The sequence below is a fragment of the Aquila chrysaetos genome, chromosome 5 (assembly GCF_900496995.4).
Source record: "Aquila chrysaetos chrysaetos chromosome 5, bAquChr1.4, whole genome shotgun sequence".
Classification (NCBI taxonomy): Eukaryota; Metazoa; Chordata; class Aves; order Accipitriformes; family Accipitridae; genus Aquila; species Aquila chrysaetos.
In genome coordinates, this window is record NC_044008.1 from 59,020,225 (window position 1) to 59,044,689 (window position 24,465).

The following is a 24,465-nucleotide window of genomic DNA, read 5'->3' on the forward strand; positions in this document are numbered from 1 at the left end:
AATTCTCACATTGTGAATGGGCTATTTATAAATGGAGACAATTAAACAGCATTGTTTTTTTGTCTCTTTTGGCAAAGTTTGGGGAAGAATGACATTGACTCCTTTCTCTTGAAAGGTAGCTGAATTAGAATGCCATGGCTGTTCTTTGCAGCAGCAAAGTCCTTCCTTTAGTAATGAATAATGAGGGATGTCTTCCCGCTCCTAACGAAGGCAATGAGTCATTGTGAAGCCGATTGTTGTAACAAAATGTAAAGGGAGGAAAAGGAAACCTTCTAGAAGACACTGATACCCATTACAGCAGTTATTTATTTATAAATTTTCAGAAGACAACCGAGAAGGTGCCGCAATCAATTTTTATTACTTTGTATTACTCTAAGTTAATTCTCATGGAAGACTTCATTTTTGGAGGCTCCTACACACATTGAATTGCAAATGTAAATGAGAAGTTAAAATTGCATCTGGACATGCATTTCTTATGGAATTGTGCTAAAAAAAGCACCTTAATTTTACAATTCCCTAACTTGACAGCTTATGAAGGGGGAGTCCCTCCCCCCAGCTACTTTACAATCAGAGTCAGTGAAGCAGCAAGCTTCTTTAATGTAAAACTTCAATATTTACTTAGGAACTTGCTGATGAACATTTCTGATAAGCAATTAGTTTTCAATTTCCAGAAACATAAAAAATGCTGAAGTTGACACATCTCTGTATTATCTTACGTTACAACCACAGATTCCTAATTCATGAACAAATTCCTTGTTTCACATGCGTGATGTAGAAATCAGAACGACAACTATCAGAAGAAGTCCTTGAAGCTGCAGGAAGCCGTTCTATACGTACACTCTATTGCCTAGATACCAGGAAATTATCTTACTGCCTGAGGCTGTGGTTCACAATTGCAGATACTAGTATAAAATTACACTTCCAAGACCTTCTTAAACAATGTTCTGGGGGTGAATTGTAAATGAAATTCACTTACATAAAATTATAGCTATCCACTGTATGTGGGCAAAGGACATTTGCACTCTCATGCAGTAAGCCAGAGCCAAGGTAAGAGCAGAGTCCGCTGTGGCTTTTAATTCAGCTTGTGAAACAGCAGCCACAAAACCTCCATGTCCAGGCGTGGATTCGAGGTACTGGATTACTGCAAACACTGTCTGCTCTCCAGTAGGATCTCCACTGCCATCCTTTGGACTGCTCTGTACATGGAATTTAGCTGACAGTCCCAGGAGTGGCTTCGTTCCCCCTTCCCCACACCGTCTTCCTTTGCACACACAGTGGGTAGGAAAAACAGTACTAAGCGCCTGAATTGCTGCTGTGTATGCTGTGAAAAACACAATCTGGAATGAACTTAGCCCACCAGAGCAGTTATGACTGCACTTTTAAGGGACAACTATGTGAGAGAGCTGTTCCAAGCTCTTTCTCCGTAAGGGCCCTTCCCGGATAGTTTACTACCAAGTGGCAAAACAGCTGCTGTCTGGGACATCGGGAGTATCTGGTGTATCTCAAGCACAGACTTCCCAAGGGTGAAGCAGTCGGGTTGTGCAGGGATCGTCCAATGCAGAGCTGAAGATGGTATCTTGATAAAGGAAAGCTGCAGGGATAGAGGCAGAGGAGGAAGTGTGTCTTGTGGCAAGAGCAGTGGCTGACAGAAACTCATCAAGTCATGTATGTGGTATGGTAATAGTATAAATCATATATTATAGTCCAGTTCTGCTGCATAGTGGCTAGAGAAGTGTGTGTCTGGTGACTTGATATGATATAAGCTTGTGTCTGGTTTACATGTAGCAGTGTAAATTTTTACCAGATTAAGTTGGTTCTTTGCATTAAAATTCACAAATCAGGCTGTGACGGATTCAGATAACATCCACAAGACCATCAAGAAAAGGAGCAAGACAAAGAAAAAGGAAAAAAACAAACCAAGCCATACAACTGGGAGGTAAGGCATCTATTGAAGAGCTACTTCATATACTGCTTCCATTAATAACCTTCAACGGCTTCAATGAAAGTTTGTCAAAGTAATGCAGATTTAGTACTGCCTGTAACTATATCACGTTGAAGGACTTTGGAGGGTGAAATTCTGAAAGCCAGACATAAGTAGAATTCCCTTTTTTCCCTCTCCAGCTTACTTGTGCAATTGCACTCGTGCTTGGGGATTACGTCTCTAGCTCTTACTAAAGCCTGCCATTGTTTCTCTGCCTTGTCTCTAGATAGTTGGAAACTAATACTCCAAACACAATAGAAGAGCAAAAATGGACAGAATAAATGAGAACCAGTGGCCTATTTTTGACCACTGCTATCCCCTTGACAGTAGCCTCTGCAGCAGGGCCCGCATGCTGCCCAGCATCTAATTATTTTTCAGGGACATAGGAATTTGATAAATTATAGGATGTAGCTCCCTTCCCCCCATGTACTTTAATTTTATATCTACAAGTGTACAACTGTAATTATTTCTCTGAATAAGATCTTCAGCTTTTTTTTCTTTTTTTTTCAATAGTCACAATCTAAAGACAGATGCAACATCAATTAGCAATGACAGGAATGATTTCAGCAGACGTTTGGATCCAACACAAACATTGTGCTCTCCTCCACCTGTCTTTCAACATGACATGAAGTCATAATAATCTCTTATTTCTGGCATTTGAATAGCTTTGGAAAGAACTGCTTTTTATGCATAAATAGGCATTGGATTTATGCAGGCAATACAGCGGAGGCCTGAAGTTTGGTGAGTCACGCTTGGCTTTGATCTAGAATGCCGGGTAGCTTTTGTCTCTTGCACTACTAACTCTTAATGGTGGTTTGTCTACCTGTTGACACAGTACATAGTGGCAAAACCACAACAGTAGCAATACTGCTTCAATAGCAGAAAATAGCCTAATGATTATAGCTGCAAGGCTATTTTAGATAAGTAATTGCAGGAAGTGGGCCAGCAAGCACTTGACCATACTGAAAAGAGGTATGGGAATGTATCACTGAATGTGATCTCTAGAATGGACCGCTCCTTCGTGCGATACCATCTCTCTGGTCTCCATCACGCAGGACTATCCCACCTGCAGTGATCCCTTTGGCAGCTGTAGCACATCTCCCAACAAGCTGTCAGCTCTGGAGGGGTTCCTAGGTGTCCTAGTTTCAGCTGGGATAGAGTTAACTGTCTTCCTAGTAGCTGGTACAGTGCTATGTTTTGAGTTCAGTATGAGAAGAATGTTGGTAACACTGATGTTTTCAGTTGTTGCTAAGTAGTGTTTAGGCTAAAGTCAAGGATTTTTCAGCTTCTCATGCCCAGCCAGCGAGAAAGCTGGAGGGGCACAAGAAGTTGGCACAGGACACAGCCAGGGCACCTGACCCAAAGTGGCCAACGGGGTATTCCATACCATGGGACATCCCATCTAGTATAGGAACTGGGAAGTGGGGGCAGGGAATTGCCGCTGGGGGACTAGCCGGGTGCCGGTCGGTGGGTGGTGAGCAATTGCACTGCGCATCATTTGTACATTCCAATCCTTTCATTATTGCTGTTGCCATTTTATTAGTGTTATCATTATCATTAGTAGTTTCTTCTTTTCTGTTCTATTAAACTGTTCTTATCTCAACCCGTGGGTTTTGCTTCTTTTTCCCGATTTTCTCCCCCATCCCACTGGGCGGGGGGGGGGGGGGAGTGAGTGAGCGGCTGCGTGGTGTTCAGTTGCTAGCTGGGGTTAAACCACAACACTAGGCATGTGGCTGTCATGCCAGGGTCAGAGCTAGAGTCCACTGAGGTCACCTGGAAGTCTTGCCTTGGCCTTCCAATTCATACATTTATTTCCGATAATGATTTCTATAATCACACATTCACGTTTTCTTTAACCTTATTCTCTTCTCTTTTCCCAGTACTCTTATTGCTGTTCCACTTCTGTTTTCCCTATAAATTCTATTTAAATCAGCTTTGTATTTGAGATTAGATCAAGTGTGCTTTCCGGAGTAGTGAATATTTTGCTGCCCCAGTCTATAAAAGGTAAAAGAAAATTCAATAAGAGCATAAGGAAGAACTGTCCGATTAGCTCTGGATCAGCTGTTCAGAAGGTGTTAAGACAGCATATGAACAAGAGTTCATAAAGAATATTTGATGCTTTTCTATCACCTTTTGCATCTTCATATTTATTTCTACCTGAGGCAAACCCTGAAGTATTTGACTCAGATCCAGTCAGAAACACCACAGCACAATTCGTGACAGCTCAGCATTTAAGGATGCTGAAGAACGAGAAAATCTGGTTGGGGAGGGCAGCAGATAGAAGAAAACATAAAGGGATCTCTCATAAAATTAAATGGAATCATTAAGAATTGATGGCTGCTCATCCAGTCTGCAAATAAGCTATTTTTGTTTTTATATAGTGAAACTATTCAACAGAGATAACAGCAGCCACATTCACATTATCTATGAACTTTTGTGGTGTTCTCAAAATGCTTTTCTAACTGTGAATTTTTTTTCGACTTGATGCAGTGGAGCCCGCCCTTACCTTGCTAAGCATTGTTCACTGGTGGGCTTCAGAGGCGCTACTCCTGTGTGTAACAGCCCATCAGTCTAAATGAAAGCTCTATGACCTGGTCCTAAATAATGACGAATAAGCCTTTCCCTGCAGCCAGTGAAAAATTCTAAATTGTCTCTTCTCTCATCATTGCATGGGCAATTTATGCACCCATTAATGTAAGTGTTTTTCTGAAAGTAATATACTTACAACCTAATGCACCTCTGTGGAGCACTAATCGTACCCCTATTTTTAATTATCTAGAGAAAACTACAGATATGAATCATTCAACTCAGGGAATTTATTCAATAAAAGCTTTTGAGGCAAGAGACCTACCTCACAAGAAATTGACTAAGTCAAAATGTTTGCTAAAATTAAGGATCATCTGGTTCCCTTTGCTACAGGATATTCTCCAGGGTGCACTATTGCAGGAAGAAAAGTTGCCACCAGCAGAAAGGGCAGATCTTGAAGAAAACAGTACTAAAAGGAGTCAAGTCCTATGCAGTCCTCCTTCACCTTTAGGATGCTTCCTTCCTACTACTTCTCAAACCCTGGACATGGTTTCAGGCCAGGAGGGAAGAGAAACGGGGGAAAGATCCATGCAGACCATCAGCAGGTAAGGGAGGAACTTTTAAGTGGGAAAAAATGTATTGCTTTCCTGACTTTTAAACGTTCAAGCCCCCAAGCTAAGCCATGAGCTAAGAATGCAGCTTAGCAAGAGCTGTTGTACAACTGGATATGTGCAAGCCTTTCATGTTTAATAACATTGACTGAAATTCAACCTTTTGTCCTTTGTGTAGAATGGGAAGGAAGACGTTTACAACATTTGTCACTGCAAACACTTTCACCAATAACATATATATACAACATTTTAGCTTGCTGGCTGTTTATTGAATGATCTTTCCTTTTTCTTCTTTCACACACAGCATGCCAGCATCCAGTATTTAGTCTGCTGAAATGTTCACAAATATTTTTCACTGCTTCTCACCCACATTTATTTATAGGTGAACGTATTGTACACACAGCCAAGCTTATATATAGAATGCCTCCATATTAAAATGGAAAATGGTCGAATATCTCTAGTATCAAGTTTCATTTTTTTAGAACCCATTAAATTAGCATAATTCAGGATGCCATCCAAGCTATATCTTTTCACATAAATTTAAAAGCTGTCCTTTAATAAGTGAAAATAAACCCCCAAATAAACACAAAGATAAATGAACTCGTATCTCTTCTGTGTTTATAAGACTAATACTGCAATCATTTGCATGCATGCTTAAGTTTAGCAGTACACTTACTGCAGATTCTAATTATAGTCTAAGGGTCTGATCCAACTCCCACAGAATAAGTGGCAAAAATCCAATTGATTTCATGAAAGGTGAAATATATACTAAATCTGGCACAGGACAAACACCACTAAACCTCACTTAGATGAGAAGCTGGAGCCCCCTAGATATCTGCCAAGGAATGCACAGACATAATTAATGTCAGGACATCAATGAAGTCTTTGATATAACTTCATAATTCATATTTTTTAAAATTAGCCCTGTATCAGCAGGAACCATACTTAAAGGTTCCTGTCAAAGAGAGAATTTTTAAGCACAGCCTGACATTAAAATCTTATCAACTCACTTGAAATTAAGTCAATGAAAAATTAAAGCTAATTTCTAATAAGCTTATGTTACATTCATAGACTAAAGGGCACTTGTCGAATCCAGAGAGTAAGCATACCTTTTCATATGGAAAAGACTTTCACATTTGAAAGGCAGAGGCCAGAAGAGAGGCTAAAATGCACCATTTTAGACTGACTCTAAAAATGTCTAGTTTTTCTGTCTGTTTAAAGCTAATGTAAGGATACAGAATAATCACAGAAATAAATTATTAATTTAAAAATCTGTGATAAGACTGCCAAAAGTGATAAGTGCAAAATATGGTTTAGGTAATGGGGTTAGACATCTAGAAAATGCATGTTTAATAGGAACTTACTATTGCTCCATTCTGATATTTTAGGCTTTGTATTAGAAACCACGAGAGTACAAAACAGTCTGATTTAAAAAAAAAAAAGCCAACCCACAACATTATGAATTCTAAAATACAGTGGATCTCTTCAGCTAAAAACCTGTAGGTGCATAAAACAGCTCCTTGATTTTTTCTGGTTTAAAGATGTGTCGAAAAGTCAGCTACCAGTTATATGAGTATGTTCTTGCAGTTGATCTATTAATGACAATAGAATTTTTTTGGCTTCAACCCAGTACAGCTGAGGATAGGATCGGGCCCTAAGATTATACTGCTTATGCAGATGGATACTGCTGCAATGGAAGAAAAGTCATATTAATACAAACAAAATGCATTTTATGGGAAGCTAAATGGAAAGGGTTTTTTTTTCCTTGAAAGATATACCACCTTTTTGCAAAGAATTCAGACAAAGTAAAGTTAAAAATACCTTAGCGCTTAATGTCAAAGTGGTCACTGTTTCTTTAAAATTCAAAAAGGCCTTCCCTTGAGTAACAGGCTTATCAGTTTTACTGAATTAATGTGTCCACAGGAGGGAAGAAACATGTTTCTGTGTTTGAGTGACAGTGCAGATGTCACTCGCAGCCTGCAAATTCTCACAAACGCGAAGTCTCATTCCTCAAAGCTCACCTTATCTCTGACCAGCCGACGTTTCCTGACCCCATTAACTTGCTTATACAATCACACGTGGAAATCCCTACAACTCGAGACTACCACAACTACTGTACAATATTTCTGGACATGATAAGAGACAATTAGGGTTTATGTTGCTGGCAACGTATGAAAGTTATTGAGGTTGTAAAGGACAGTGAAATATATATTTTGATTTCCTGTATGTAACAGCAAAGAGGAAGGCTGCTCTTATGAGACATGAATGAAGCCTGAAGGAGAAAAGTACCAACGCAATAAGAAGATGTTTCTTCCTTACCAGCATATATCATTTTCATAACTGTATTTGCCATCCTGATTAATTAAGGAAAATCTATGAGGGGTTCTTTTATAATTAACTATGGGATGCACACTTGTATATTTTCCATTTTACATCTACAGTACCATCCTATTTTCCCCACACATTTTGGGCATGTTAAAATCTACTGATTAAACTTCGGCTTCAGATATTCAGAAAAGCTACTGAGTAAACTAGTTCAGTGGATAATTGAGATAGCATCGCAACTGCAGCGTTCTATAAAAACCAGAGCACAATACAAAAGAAAAGAAAGACAGAACCAAGATTCGGATGAGACAGCATTTCAGATTAAAGGAATTCAGATAAACAGGATTTTAACTGACCTTAACATTTACAGGAATGGAATATGTCCCCCTGCAGATCACTTCCTATTTAATCCCACTGTAATATCTGAAAGGTTAACAAAATACACACTGCCACAATTAACTTGAAGCACATTGACTCATTACAGGGACGAAATGAGCTTGCTGTGAATATCAGCCAGGCCTGTGGCTTTCCTTTCTGTAATGTGTTTGCGAGCGGGATGTCCGACTGTGAAAACGGACAGATTTGGGTCTTAGAGACAGGATGAGCAATGGCTGCGTCTGGCTTCCCAGAGAGTCCAGCTAACCTGGCTCAGGTCAAGCACAAAGGGAGCACCTCCAGAAATTAGAGGACAGGCCAGCAGCTATGACCAATTTAATTATTGAGGGTTGTACCGAGTGAACCAGCTAAAGGCTATGTGGTCATAACTAGTCAGTATCTGTAAGCAAGCCATTTGTGGTACAAAACGTGCTGCCAGCAGCCACCCTGAGGAGAGAGGACCAAGCTGATGGGGTTTGCAGTTCAGCTTGCAAAACCCATATGGCTTAGCTGGAGCTGTAATTTCCAGAGCCACGCAACTTTACACCTAACAGAGGAACGTTGCCTCCCCATGTTCTCCCTAGCTTCTGACCCACCCAGCAAGGCTACCAGGACAGCCAGTCCCTTTCTGTCCAGTTTCAGGTTATTTATTAAGAGTTGCCTAACTGAAATTTATGACCTTATCACTGTCTGTCACAGAGCACCCCGGAGAGGAGGTTGCATCTGCGCAAGATGAGACTGCTACCTGCTTCTCTAGGACCTGTTTGCTTGCAAAGGACTTCCAGAAAATGCTCCACCATGCAGCTTTTCTGCATTTCCATTCTCCCTGCGGATTCAGTGTGTGCAAGATCCCTAATTAACCAAATGCAATTAGCACCAAAGCACTCCATTTTCAAGCATTTTCATTTTAACCTGAATGTACACAAAATAACACCTCTTCCACAAGTGACTAGTATGTTGGGAGCTTTAAGGTATCTGTGTGCACACATACACACAGGCACAGAGCTGCAAGCACAGAATTGATACATATCTAAAATGCATGGCAGAACTGGAGTAAGAGACACCCTTATTAATCTTTAGAGAAGTCTAATCAGTCTAATCAGTCAAGACTTGATCCTGCTGGGGGCTACACTTTTCCTTTTCAACCTAGCAATAGGTATGAACACGTCTTCTTTTGATTTCAAGGGTACTATTTATATATGTGAGGTTATGCATATGCAGTACTGGTGCAAGCTGGAGAACTCCATTCAGCACAAGGCTGATCCCTTATTGTTATTGCATCTGACATTTCCTTCATGTGGAGGAAAGTTCACCTCTGCATTGTGACAGCAGGTCACAGATCCAATTTTGGTCAACATTTGAACAAGTTTCACTTTGCTCATATCACATGAGAGCCTTTTGCCAATGTGGCTTTGGTCTCTCATGTACCAATGTTATGCTTGCCATGCTATCTACAAAGCCATCTGTGATACAACGTGCCTGTGTACCTGGTTGGGTAATTTTCAGCAATAACGACAGGGCACAATCATCTCTAGATCTGATCTAACTTCTGCCTTTGGCTGCACATGTGCAATTCCCCACTGAACTTAATGGAAACTGTATATGCACGTCTCTAAGCAGCTTGTTGCCAGTGTGCTTATTTATGCATACAGCTGGTTTGCACAGCTTTGTGATCTCCTGGTTGATATGTGGGAATCTCTTCATCATCTTCCCATCTGCCAAGTACACTCAGCTCCTTAAAATTACCTTCCCCCAGCTGGTACACATGGAAGGCCATTGTCCTGAATAATAGTCTTGATGGGTGGCAGTCATAACATAATAAAAGGATGTTAGGCTGCTATTAACTTACATTGTATGCTACTCTTTACATGCCTTTTTAATTCTTTTCCCAGTCTTCCTCCATGCTCCTACCATCTATCAGTCTCTGAAGGTTTGTAGCAGTAACATCTTGAAAACCACTTTAAAGAAAATGGGTTCAATCTTCCCCTTGATCTTTACATAAAACACTGACATCAAGAGGGAGTCCCACATGTGGGATGAACATACAGAATATGCTGTTTCAGATGAAGTTTTGTGGCTATTAGGATCAGAAAGCCATGTGAATTCTCTGTCTGGTATGAGTGGGCAGGAGAACCTTCAGATGTTCTACGATCCTGAACTTTTCTGATCTTTTCAGGCCATGCTTAATTAGTACCAAATTCAGAAAGTAAAAATTTAGGCTTGAATTATTTATCACGTCATATTTATTAAACGCACTGCAATACACATCATGGCCCAGTTCACAACAACTACAGATAAGATTAATCTTTCACTGATGCCATACTCCTTAATATGAAAATATAATTATCTAGCTGAAGAGTTTCTTAAATTACATACTTTCAAACTAGTATGAGCAGAATTTATCCTTGTGTCTGGTGATAAGCCAAGTGGAAAAAAATATTGGAAGCAGAATCAACAAAACATATGTTGGCTCTGTCTATCAACATTTCCAGTGCACACCTTACATGGCCCTGTCAACATCTCAACTCCAACCTGGTCTCGAATACTAATGTAATATTTTCTTTCCTGAAATGTGATCTTGAAGAAGGGAGTTCCAGAACTGCAGGGGTACATTGAAGGATAAAGTGCTTATTTGGCAGTAAGTCCCCTGCAAGTTAATACACATTTATCTTGCCCAATATGGAAATTAAAAAAGGAGGATATCACAGACATTATTCTTACCTTTACTTGGACTAATTTGTATCTGTATTTGATGTACATTTACAGATGTGCATGGGAGTAAGTATAAAGTATTTGTTGCAAACGCCTTTGAGGAAAAGCCACACTTTTAGTCTGCATTGTCTGCAAAGTACACTTTCTGCAGTTTCCTCTGGAATGCTATATTCAGAAAGATGTGTAATAAACTTTTAGAGTAAGTGTCTATAAATATATCTCTTTAATTTACTGTACTTTTAAAAACCATTTTCTCCCTTGAAGTAACTCACAATGACTACAGGAAAGCCTACCAACTGTTTCTCTGATGATCATCAATAATGCACAGTGGAGTTTTAAAGCCTGATAGATGGATATATTGACGGTAAAGAGTCTCAAAGAAAGATGAATGCAGTCCAATGAGCAAAGAATGCAAGCTGGAGCAGGGGATATTAGCAAGCTTGTAAAATGGATTTTCTTGTGGGAAAAATGCCCTTTTCAGGGATGCATGCCCAGTATCTTTGAAAAGTAGCTTTGTTGTAAGCAGCATGTAGAACTTCCTATTTTTGCATTTTATGTAATTCTTACAAGATCTTTTCCATTGTATCTTCTAGGTATGATTTCATTGCTTTTGCTTCATGCTTCTAGGAGCCGAGCTGCTGTGGCGATGTTCTCTCCATCAGAAATAGAAGGCATGCATTGGTTTAAGGCACAAATGAAGGGGTAAGGTGACAGTATCCCAAATGTTGGCTGCCTGATCAGCCTGCCTTTCTCCATACATTCTTCCAACTTGTACTTGTTTGAAAAACAATTAAATTTTCTGAATGAATTGCTGTTAATATAAATGCATTTTGATTGTCAGTGCCATTGGTGGTTCTGCCATTATGGGGCAAGAATATAAGTTTATTTCCCTCCAGGGCCTTTACAGAGAGCTGAGGGAGATTAACCAGTATTTTAGGCAGCTAAGTGTGAAATACTGGTTGGGTCAATAACTTGCCCCCCACTGCTGTTATGTTAGCTGTCAAAAGCTGGCAAAGAGACATATTAGTGTGGAGTCAAGTGCAGGTCTGATTGTACTGAGATCTCCAGCCTGGACTCTCTGACTTCACTGAGTATTCCTCTCTGCCTCTGTGTAATCACAAGAACTCTTTGTCAAACCACCATTAATCTGCTGTCTGTAACTATCCTTCTGTGTGGCAAGAAGCATGGGAAAATGGGAAAAGCGTAACTTTTTGTGACAAAACTGGGTTTTGTATGATGGAGCAGCTGTAATGACTCTTAGCATTCAGAAAACACCTATCTGCATCCCCAGGTATGATGGTCCCAGGATTCACCATACCACCTCTGTGGAAAGGGTTATTCAAGGAGAAAAACTCTGCAGGATTTCCAGATGATCTGCATCCCTCCTGAGGATTCTCTTTACAGAAGGGTAACATCTGGCTCCAGATTTGGAGCCATCTTCAACTAATCTGAATACAAATTTAATGAATGCCAATTACTGTCACCATCATGAGTGATTTAAATATGGGTAAGTTCAGCTGATCTTGTCTCAATCTGTTATTTAAAACTTTGCAGTCACCAGTCCAGTGCTATAACTGATGCAACAGCAAAGCAAAACAACCCACCAACCCCCCCACCAAACCCCAAAACAACAAAAGCCCCAAGGTTTACAAACGTAATTGTTAATTTTACCTGTCCAGCCTGCAAGACAGCAGCAGTAACCGGAGACAGGATCACACCCATCTGCGTGGCTACAGTCACAACGCTCACTGCAATTAAGACCATATGTTCCATCCTTCCAAAAATATAAATAAAAGTCTCTCAGTAATCAGTTTTTTGTTCTAAAATGTGCAAAATCATCTATCATGTCCCTCTTAATGCTGAGTCGCATTTTGTAGGAAGACAGAAACAACTCAGTGCCTAACATTTCTATATAGAACCAAATAAGGAATCACTTTAAAAAATGATGTTCAAGAAAATGCAGATAACAAGGCAATAGCTCTGATAAAATATAATGCAAAGAATAATACATCTACTTGACTGCTAGAACGCCAATCTGTTATTTACACATGATTTCCTTCAGATATCCACAGACAAAATGAGATACTGACCTACTGTACATTTAGAAGAGCTATGTGGACTATGGTTTTAAAGGGGATGCAAGACCATCCCAGTTGTACTTACAGGACATGGCTGGTCACAGTACTCCCCTTGCCATCCAGGTGAGCAGAGGCAAAAGCCATCAGCCGGCCTGCAGGCTGCTCCGTTTGTGCAATAACAGGTCTGGTTACAATTAAGACCCCAACTCCCACTTGAGCATGGAATAGAGCAATCCACTCCCTGCCACCCTAAAGAAACATATGAGAGAAATAGCATTTGGGATGTTTTCAGGAAAAAACCAAGGTAGAGACAGCAAGAAAGGCAGCTTGCAAACTGCAGCTCTTTGATTCTAGGACCAGTTTCCTCCTGATCTTGGTGTAAATTAAAACTGTCTTGGGGTCAAAGACTGACCCTTTAATTATGACCTCCCAACTTCATTTATCAGCAGCTAAACATACAGAAAGGCAATACAGGTATTACTGTGTTGGCCATTTACCAGACTAAGGTGCCTGATGCCTCTCTGGGAATTTGCTTGGGCAGCAAGAGAGAGTGCAGTCCTGTCTGGCAGGCTGGAGACCTGCTGATCAGCGAGAATGCAAGAAACTTGCCATTCAATGCTGCCTGTTTCTTACCTCATTTTTTTTTTTTGAGAATGCTCTTTAATATAAAGAAGCTATTACACCTAAAAAGGGACCAAGGCCATCATTTCTAACCATTAAGGCTCAAATCTTAACTACCAGCTGCACAATGGCTTTCATTACACTGCAGCTGTATGTAATGGAGTTGAGCAGTAACTCATGGTTTATACACCCTCATTAAATGGGGTTCTACAGTGATCCATTAATTCATGTTTGAAATGCCAGATTTTATCGTTATTTGCCTCACTTCTGTTTTAGGGCTTATGTATGCCATACAGGCATAGCTCATGTTGGTATTCTGGGGGAAGGCACTGCTGTACAGGAAACATAAGAGACACTGCTATGGAGCAGTACAAGATTTCTCACGTGATTACTGGATACATGGGTTATGCTCACTACCGAGCACATAAGGGAATTACAGACCTATGTGTGGAAAGAAAAGAGGTTAGTCTTGCAGAGACACTCCTGAGCAGGCAAGACTTCTTGTTTCCCTAGATAAAAGACAGCCATAACCTGCAACCTCGCGTGAGCTCGGGAGATAGAGGATAGATAGCTGCACATGGCCGGGCTGTCACAGTGCCAGGGTACAGGGAGGATGGGGAGCTGAGGACGGCAGCAAGGGCACACAGCCAGGGCCCACCCCACAGTCCCCAAGCACAGGGTTGGCAGCCAGGATCAGCTAGGAGCCCAAATCACCAGGAAAGCCTAGGGGAATGAGACCAGTCTAAGGTCAAGACAGGCAGGCAGTCTGCAGCTCAGGGTCAGTTCTAGTAAGGATAAGCATGGCTGGGCACTGCCCAGTGAAATGGGCTAAAGAAAAGACAGGCAGGAGGCTGCCTCTGCTCCCTTGCCCAGTTGTGTCACTCTAGGCATGGAGGGGACAACAGGGGCTTTTGAGTCCCGGAGAAATGGGGCAGCAAAGTGATAGAGAAAAAAACCCCCACAGTCTGGGGATTGCTTTTCATTTCCTCTGAAGAGGAGCTGTGGCTCTGCCAACACACTTAGTTCTGTGACCTGTTCTTGCAACAGAGCAGTTAAGTCTGGCCCCTGTTCAGGGCAGAGACGAAACATACAGTCAGGCCCCTGTTGAGTTTTGATACTTGGGCAGACTGTTGAATTACTGACAGGCACAAGAAAATAGTGGAGTTACTGACTGCACAGCTGTGCCACTTTAAAAGGGGAGAAACACTGATGCCAAATTGCAGACAATTGTTAAATCTGAGTTTTGTTTACCTTCTTTGCAATAGCACAGACCATCCACAGGGGAACATGCACCATCATTTTTGCAATTACAAACTGATGAACAATTGGTTCCGTAGGTTCCTGCCATGCAGGTAATGGTGCAGTCATCTCCCTGCAAACCAAAAAAAAGTCACAGTCAGCTAAAGAAATCTGAATTGCAGGAAATTCCCATCTCTGCACAGGGAGGCTTTCTCCTTCAAAACGGTGAACAGAGTGTTATGAGTTGATTGCTGAGTCTTCAGCACTTGAGCAGTCACCACCGCTTCCCATGTTTATGATGCAATTAGGGCTTTGATTGACTTGGAGGAAAGGGACAAGTTTCTGGCATTCATTCAGCAGGAGGTGGGGAAGTTACAAAAGCAAACCTCCTAGAACAGATGTTAGATCATTAAGCAAAACATCACTTACCAAACACTAATCACAAAATATACAGTCTGAAACTGTGCAACGATTGCTCTGCAGTTCTTGGAAAACATATTCTAAGAATAGGGTTGTTAAAAAGCTAAAGGGTCTTGTACGTGCTTGTCTTCCACAGACTGGCAGAGAGGAAAACTACATGGCAGGTGCATTAGACCTTTTTGATGCGTAGCTGGTACCTGCATTTGTTTTCAATTAATTTGCATGAGATTGTGACTTTAGGAAGAAAGCTGAACAAGGAGTGATGTGTATGTCAGAGAGAGGAGGCACACAGAGCAGAACACAGAAACAGACGGTCTCTGTCCTATTTCTGCTTTAGGTGTTGGGGGAAGCGAGGGAAAGGAGAGTAAATACTTAGATGTTACAGAAATATAGCATATTTCAACAGTAAATTACAGTACACTGTATGCACTGATTAGCTTGTGTGCCTGAAAGGAGAGACACAGTTCTTACTAATATTGTCCATCTGATACAACAAGGGAATTAAAATGTGAGCACAATTCCTTTAAACCTACTTAGTGAGTCCCATAGTTGAGTCTACATATGTTAGCATATACAAGATATTTTTTCTCCTTTTCCTTCTATGTGTAGTCCTGACTTTCACATCATGAATTAGCTCCTAAATTTACTTCTTCAGTAAGTCAAACTTCAATAATTTAGTTCTGTCAGAGAAAGCTATCCTACTCCAATGTTAAATAGTAACCACATTGCACAGTGTGACCTATACCATAGCTCAGGGGAAAAGATATTGGTCAAAATGTACTTTTGCAGGTGAGAGGCTTCACTGTGTGATAGGAGGATCCATTTATCAGGAGATAAATGCACAAAATGTCAGCTTCCCTATGCTATGGCAAGTACCTCCAGGAGCCTGTACATCACGGCATCAGACACTGAAACAGTAAAAGGAAATATGAACAGATTTCTGAGCACCATAAACCCCCATATGCTTGCTGTAGCAGTTCTGCCTAGCACCAGTATGACTCATCCTGTTTTATACTAAAAACTTTGTTTTAGAGGCAAGTAAAAGAAACAGTTAAAAGATGTACCGCTCCGAAGTAAATCCTATAAGTCTCTGATTTTTGAGTGAAAGCAGTGTTTGTAAAAGATGCTATCTTTGACCTTGGTGGAGTAAAACAAGTTCCCCTGAAATGGCCTGGCAGTAAAAGGTGCTGTTTTGACAGCCAGAAAATCCAAAGCATGCTGCCCCTCATTACCCTGCCAGCATGCCTACAGAATGAGCTACAGAAACCCAGAGCTGAGCAGGATGGCAGAGGGGCATTCAGTCTCCACGCCTAATCAATCCTCTGCCTTTCTCCTGTGTGTGACAATTAGACAGCCAATTAGTGCCACTTAGAAAGCCATATCTTGTGTGAATAAAACTCCTAACTCATTTCATGTACAACACAGAACCACTGGTACTGCTAATCATTTCTATAACAACTGACCTTATCTGGATTTGAACTAGTGATCTAGAAGTGAAAGAAAATTCCTTTGAAAAGGAAAGGAAAGTAGAAGAGAGTCATGCAGAGCTAAAATATGCCCTTGGGAACCAGATTAACTAAAACAGCATCTGGGCCATGGGTGGAAGCAGAAGCTGGATTTCCAGTTCCTCAGCTGACTCTCCGTGACCACAGATCAGCTCGTGTTATGCGGTGAGTTCTCCCTGGCCAGGTCCACAATAGGCGGTGCGGATTCACCGGTTTTCTGTAGACTTACTCTAGGTGGAGGGCAGTCGGACACAGACACTTTGGATATCCCAAAGAAAAGGTACTGTATACAAGCTAAACATCAGGCTGTTTCATCTTTATTCAACAGGCCTTTGAGTTTTGGCATTTACTTTAATGTACTATACTTTATGGACTAACGGAGGTTGGTCATTCTGGCTGTCCACCTTATACGCACTTACTTTGCAAACAAACCTTAACTGAAAAAATAACTGGCTTAATGAGATTTCTATCCCCAGGTTTGACAAGCAAGACCTTCAGAGCTCTCTGAGTGACAACTGCCAAATACACTTAACTTCTTAATTACATAAGAGGAAAATGCACTTGAACTATAGCACTGGCTCTAAGATTTTATTAATTATAAATGCACACCCTGTTATTAACATTTTGAACTTGATTTGGGAGAATGACCTATGAAATTAAATGCATTCAGGTACTGTTAAAGATATGTAAATTCCACCTCCCTCTCACCACCTGCCCAAGTGAATAATGCCACAGTATACGTCTATCCAGTTGTTAACGAGTTATATATTCTATTAAACTGGTTTCAAATGTTGTGTATTGGATCTTCACTCTTGCAATATGGTACTTTATATTTCTATCCTATTTAGCAAAATTAATCAACAGCTGTGCTCCTTATGTTGATTATTCTTTTTTCTATTAAGAGCAGGAGGTTAATGAGAGTAGTGAAATGCCTGGATGTGGTATACGTGATAGGAAGGAGTAGTTAATTCAATCAAACGTATACCCCCGAAAATGTTAAAGCTATATTAAGAAATCTAGCTATAAATAACTTGGTATTTTACATCTCTCTTTTCCAAGGCAGAATGATCCATATGGACATCACAAAATTTCAAAGTGCTTCATTTTCTTCATCATTTTCACTTAGATGGCCCAGTCTATCAAAATATACCCCTGAAATCTGTCCAATGTATTATTTCCTAATTTCAGGGGTCAAACCTGACTCTGACATAGTCAATGGAAAAACTCTTTTTATGGGATGTGGGATCAGGGCGAGCTCCACTAACTGCCCCGCTCAGTGTGTGAAGCAGCCCTCTGCTTTGCATCACACCTTCCCAGGCCCCAATCTGCAAGATGGCACCTCAGTACAGCCTAGGACAGGGTGTCCCACATCTCCACACAGCTGCTCAGAAACTAACACGAGTGAGCCTTTTTTTGTTTGAAATCCAAATCTGATGGGATTATTCCAACATAACAAAGATATAGGTGGGGGAATCTGTGATCCCTGGGACCCTAAAAAGTCAACTTTAAATCAAAATGAATGGTGGCAATAATGTAACTAACACCACCTATATGACCTCCTATACCTTTAAGAACTTCAGAAATACTAACTAATTGTTGCTGAAACTAAATGACAGACCTTTCTAGCACCACCAGAGGTTTGGGCATACAGTTCTTGTTACGGTTAATTCTCCCCTACGTATGGAGGGTTAGGTCCAAGGAACCAAACTCCATTAATAACTCAGGCTGCCAGCGCACATCCATCAGCATCAAATATTAATAGACTCACGAGGGCCAGAGCATACATCTTTCCGGATGGCAGTCAATAATATGTCTTGTTTCTGTTCAGGGAGAGGGGAAGATTTTCTTCCACAAAAATTATTATTGTACAATATTAGAGCTTAAAGACACACTGCTGCCTTAGGTGTTGCCTGTGTTAACAAGCTCTGCATGCTTCAGAAAGTGTTTTCCCTGGATTAATGTTGCCCTAACAAACAGATTAGATTTCTTGTTTCTGTTAAAATTACATTCCTGCTGTAAACAATGACCAACTCCCTTTAAAATTCTTTTCTGGTGTTCAATACAAAGATTTGTATTTATTCCTGTACATTTTGGATCAGGCCTTTAAATCCATGAAATGCATTTTCAAAGGAAATAAAGGGTATCCCAGACCATAAGGGGAGTTAATAACCTAGCAATGGTCAACAACACCCAGCAAAGTCTGTACCCATACCTGGTCTGTCTCAAAGTTTGACTATTTAAAGACATGAAATTAAGAATTTCAGACGTACCTACCATCTACAGGAATGACTATGCCTCGGAGGGCTAAAGCCTGGTTCCACTAAAGTCAGTGGCAAAACAGAAAAATCAATTTTTCAAGGCCTCTGTAATGCAGAAGACTAACAGGGCTGTTATTGAACTTGGCCTCAAGTTTGCATGATAAAGACCTATGTGACAGGTTTGTTTGAGTGTTCTTAAGGTTTAATCTGTCAAGGTGCTGAAAATCCTCAACTCGTGTGCAGATTATTAGGGGGGACTGACAACACTGAAAGGCAACATATTTGAACCTTTGCTAATCCGTAATGTGACTCCAACTAATCTGAGATTTTTAACACGTTATCTGATTTCCTCCCTCTCCTCCTCCTCGCCTTTTTTATGCCAGATGCATTAGAGGTGCAACACCTGTCAGCAGCAACAGGGAAGCCCAATGCTCAGTTCTGATCTCACAGTGCAGGCATTAAATAGAAAGGTAGCCATGGTGCAGTGCCATATGTATGTAATGATAAACAGATCAGAAAGACAAAAATGCAGGTGCTGTTTGTACCTGATGTCTGTGTGTCCAGATAAGCTGATTGGTATGGATTTAGTACATAAAAGTATATATTTATATGTACACACATTACGTGGCACACCAGTGTGCTGGTACACAGTGTCTGTGCACTGATGCAGATCACAGATACAGTTCTGTATATTTACTTATTTAATTGTGACATTTACAATTAACCCAAAGTGGTTCTCCACAAACATTCCCTCAAGGTAAACATATGGTATCCAGCAACACAAACTGTCAGAACAAACTAATTTCCCTAATGGTGTTCCAGTGGAAATTAATGTGCTCTTCATAAGCGTATTTGCAGCAGTAGGAAACTTTGTACTTCTACCGGTCTTCTCCTCCACCCTAGACTCAAACAATTTATTCATGACCTTACTATACAGCATCTTTAGTTTTCCAGACATAATGATGTCCTCTGGCAGAGTTCCTTTCCCCTCTGGGTGTTACTAATTACTCCCTGCAGATGCTATTATTGGTGCTAATGATAAAACGCAGAAAAAAGGTTGGGGAAGGATCTTGTGCCCTGTACAAGCCAAGTGTTCAGTTTGCAGGTAATCACTGTTACTAAGAACTGACAAGTATTCCTTTACCCACTTTGTAACATTATATGATGTTGCTGTGCTAGAGTTTGATATACATCTCAAACGGCACAATGAAACCACTGTTGGCCTTATTTAGTCTCCTTTTCCCTTTGCCCTTTTCATGGGAGAAGATGGGGTAAGGTGGAAAGGATGGGAAAGAGCTTTCTTATATCTAAAAAGTGACTTTACAGCTCATGACTCATCCAAAACCACAACCATTGGCAGTCCTGAATGCTGAAGTCTTTCATTAAATCATAAAGCACTTCCACCAGCCATCTGCAAACCTTTTCCCAATCTGCACCTCAGCGGTATCACAGTCCTCTGAGCATACTGTAAAACTTGGACATGCCATAAGGACTAAGCACAGCTACCTTTGAGAGTGGGAAGATCTTACTGCTTTGCTTCCTATAATCTTACAAGGATTTACAAACATTTACAAATGGATGTTAGCATTTTATTTCACCTCTGAATTTGTGCTAATATGCTAATTCATACAGTAAATTTCACAGTAAATGCCAAGTTCAAAATTAGTCAGCCTGATAATAATAATTCTTAAATTTGGTGTTTGATCAAAAGTATTCAGCAAAACATGCACACAAATAAATGGAAACTTTATTTGTTATAGAGTAGTAAGTAAAATTATTATAAATAAAGTTAATTTTAAGTACTTAGAGGACTTTATTAAATACTATTTAATTTCATTTTACTGGTTATAGCCAAAGCCTTTGTTATGCAAAAGCAAAGCTGGGAGCACTGACTGTGAGGGGAGTAAAAGTTACCACAAAGTAACTGTGGTTTGTTATTTTCCAAATTGTTTGTACAAAATCTGGCTGAACTTTGTGGATTCCTATTTTATAAACCCAAATATATTTGCTGTGGCCTGCTACAGGATGCTACTGTTGTAACACATGTTACTCCCTCAGTAAGGCCACAGAAGAACCTGGGCCCAATTCTCATTTCTGGCCCATTGGGCCCCTAGAGCCTCTCACTCCCCATCTGGGTTTTTCTGTTTCCCATCACACAGCCTCACAATTGATCCGAGATACATTAACGGTATATTTGGGTTATTTTTATTTCAAACCCAGGAGTACTCAGCCTATGGTCCCAGGGTTGTATGGGTTTCAGAGCAACAATTATCCATCCATCTTCCCAGAAGGGACCTTCCCCGTCACACTGACCAGGCACCTTGGGAAGCCTTTGGCCACAGCTTAGGAAAGCCTTTGATTAGGATTTGGCTACCTGGAGAATAATTTGCACCTATCAAGATTGGAGAACTTGTGCAGCCTTTCAGTCTGGGCACCATGTATGCATATGTAGAGCTGGAATTAATTGCACAGAGTTCATGGTTTCCAGCACAGTAAATCCCAGCTGTGAGCGATTTACCTTGCAGGATGCAAGGATCTGTGCATCTAAGGAGTCAGGCACTGCACATTGGCTCAGGGTCCTTTCCAGCTGGGAATCCAGGGCAAAGACCCTGAGGTCTCGTGTCTGAATATGTCCCTGTCCCACCACTCATGGGAAAGAGGTAACGGAGGTGAGCTGCACTGACTGCACTGGTGGCAGCAGAGCTGCCCTGGGTGCCCTCATTTCAGGCACAGATGGTTTTTTCCACTTGCATGCACCGCATGATCCGCATACAGTAAATCCACACAGGCAAACTAACAGAAACCGTGTGTGCAAGATAGGTCTCATCTTTTGAAGTGGAGGGTGTACAGAATCTCACCACTCTCCTGTCCTCCAGCATCTTAGCTCCAACATGCTTCATGCATCCAAAAGGAACAATGCTCCGGCACGATAAAACTGATGATGAAGTGGAGCAGTACTCTGTAAGAATAAAGGCAGCAAATTCTAGCTTTGTGAGGGTTTTTTGACTCCACGAAATCAAGTGAAAACAAATACAAATAAAACTTTCATTTAAAAAATTGGATTTTGCATACTGAAACTCAGCAAACCTGAGTTGGATTCCTGTCAGTGAGCACTATAATCCCACTCACCACCAGGGAATAGTTTTCTGGTTTGCACTAAAAATATGCCCAATATCAGTCAGTTATCTGCAATTAAAAAAATCCATTCCTACTGCTTAACCCACCTAAATATGGGCATTAAAAAAAAGAAAGAGGATTCAATAAAGAGAGCAGGCAAGAGATAGCACCCTCCCCCCCACTTCCTGTAAATCAGCGTAGCACTGTTGCTCGCAAAAAAATCTAGACTAACTTTACAACGCTCGAATATCTGCCTGGTTTAGTATTTAGGTCTTAACTGCAGAGCACTTTAGTGTCAGCAAGGCAATGAATACAGCATCATATAATTAAATGTATTCACAAGGAAAGTAGTGTGGAGAGTAAAAAAAGATGATCATCAACCTCTGAACAAGATTTTTTAATACAGTCAGCACTTTTCACCTAATAAAATATCACAAAACACATTTATCCAGGAGGGACCTCTCCAAAAATAGGAGATTGGATTTAGACTGGGTAAAACAACTCCTACATCATTTCCTTGGGACATTTCATCTGGTGAGACGGCACATCATACCTGAGAGGACAGCCTCCCACAGGCAGCCTGTAATGGAGTACAAGCAACATAGCCATGTACAGTTCAAAAAACATGATGGAGGTCAGGGTTCAGCTAAATCGGATGGGTGTGCAGAGCTCGGCCAGCCCCAGCAGTTGGCTACATATGGGCAAGATACGTAAACAAGCTTCTAATTCTGCTCACAGTGGAGGTGGTAAGATTGTTTATGGAGTAGATATTTCGGGTGGAAATGAAAACATCTATAATACATGGGTTTAGATTTAGTTAATGGGAAGATATATTATCAAGGCAGGTCAATCATGTCTATATGAGGAGGATTACTAATATACATTATGGGGCCAGCTGGATAACCAAGTTCTCTGTTTAGTTAAAGCAATTTAAATCTGGAATAGGGCCACTTCAGATTTATTCAGGTGAGGCAGGGAGTAGGCTCTCTGAATATTTTAAACTTAACTCTGGGGAAGCTATAAAGAGTCAAACATCTGTGGGGCTTATTGCTCTTACTATAATCAACTTTGATCAGCTGCTATTCTAAAATGCTCCAAAAACCATGGCCATATCACAATTAAATGTTCCAAAAGGTAAAATGGCTCAGGCATAATGTGCATTATTTCAAGTTAGTGGAAAGTATTTACATGCCTGAGAAATATATACTTGGTACATGTGCTCTTCATGATGTACTCAACAGCCTACTTGTGTCCAAACTGTGGGACAGAAGCTAGCTAAGTATGTCCAAATATTAAAGCGCAGTCCTTGAATACGACTGGTAAAGACAAAAAAAGCTGTTTTCTTCTGCTTTTTTAAATGGAGGTGTCTGAATTGGAGTTATCACTATGGTAAAGGAAAAATTTTAACACAGTATGTGCAGTTCCATCATTTTCTTTCCCAGATTTGGGCAGAATAGATCAGTGGCTAACAGAAACCTAAGCCATTTGGAAATACGGAGAAGCATTTCAGTGCAGTGTACTTCAGAGTGAGAAATCAGAACTGGCTATGACAATTCTGCACCAGCTATTTTATGGGAGTGTCTTTGTCCGGAGATGGTTTCTGTCCACATAGCCTGAGTGACACAGTCCAAGATCTACTTACAGAACAATTGTGGCCTCCTGACTTTTTTACAGTAGTAAATTTGGGCTCTGGCTGACAAGTCTGAACAGTTCTGCAAAAAGGACATTGTAAAAACAGGAAATAAAAGGTATCATTTATACTTTCAGACTCTATGACATCCTCTGGCAAGAAGATCCACAGTTTAATTATAAATACAAAGGAGAAAAATTATCTTTATTTGTTTGCTTCAAATTCACTGCCTGATTTTTAATTGGGAAACTTCTTATACTATGATAAATAGCAAACATGTATTCCTTCTTCCCCTTCCTCCATGGAGTAAGAGACCTCTCACATATCTACCCTCGGTGACCCCTTTTCTAAGCAAAATCATCCCACTCTCTTATTCTCATTTTATGGAAGCCATTTCACAATTTAATTATGCATTCTGTGAAAAGCACTATCTTTGTCTTTAAACCTGCTGTGCAATCATTTAATTGGTTGCCCCTTGTTCCTGTGTTATTAGAAATAGTAAATAACCATTCCTTGTTCATGTTCTATGCACCATCCACAGATCTCTATCGTATCCCTTCTCAGCCATCTGTTTTCTGAGTTCTAGCTTATAGAGTCACTCTTTGTATAGAAGCTATTCCATATAAAAGATGATCTTTGTCACCATTCGCTACTTCCATTGTATCCTTTGTAAGCAGGAATCAGTCAAACTGTATGCAGTAATATGAGATTTAGATATATTATGGATTTATACAATACCACAAAAATGGTTTTTCCATCCTGTTTTGTTCTCTTCCTGATCATTCTAACTATTCTATCTGGTGCTCTGGGTTTGTTTGTTTTTTCACTGGTGCTGAGCACTCATTTGAGTTTTTCAGAAAACTATCCACTGTGATTGCCCGATCTCTTTCCCTGAATGATATGAATTAAATTAGAACTCCCCTTTTGTGTATTTACTTAATGTTATTTTCCCATTGTCTATTACTCTGCATTTTTGAACACTGAATTTCAACCTACCCAGTTAACATGAAACCTTTCCTCAAATTCGTTTCTAGCTTTATATTTGACAATCCCAGTATTTTTGCATT

General features: G+C 40.4%; 1 protein-coding gene across 11 annotated transcripts in view; it reads right to left on the reverse strand.

The window, feature by feature from the left end:
• The window catches only part of MEGF11 (multiple EGF like domains 11), a 294,330-nt gene that overhangs the window by 49,049 nt on the left and 220,816 nt on the right, over positions 1–24,465 (reverse strand). For all 11 annotated transcript variants that reach the window (XM_030015419.2, XM_030015424.1, XM_030015421.1 and 8 more), the window contains 3 exons: positions 14,481–14,601; positions 12,694–12,857; positions 12,202–12,304 (listed from right to left, as the gene is read on the reverse strand). In XM_030015419.2, coding sequence (XP_029871279.1) covers positions 12,202–12,304; positions 12,694–12,857; positions 14,481–14,601 — 388 coding nt within the window. The remainder of the gene's footprint in view (positions 1–12,201; positions 12,305–12,693; positions 12,858–14,480; positions 14,602–24,465) is intronic.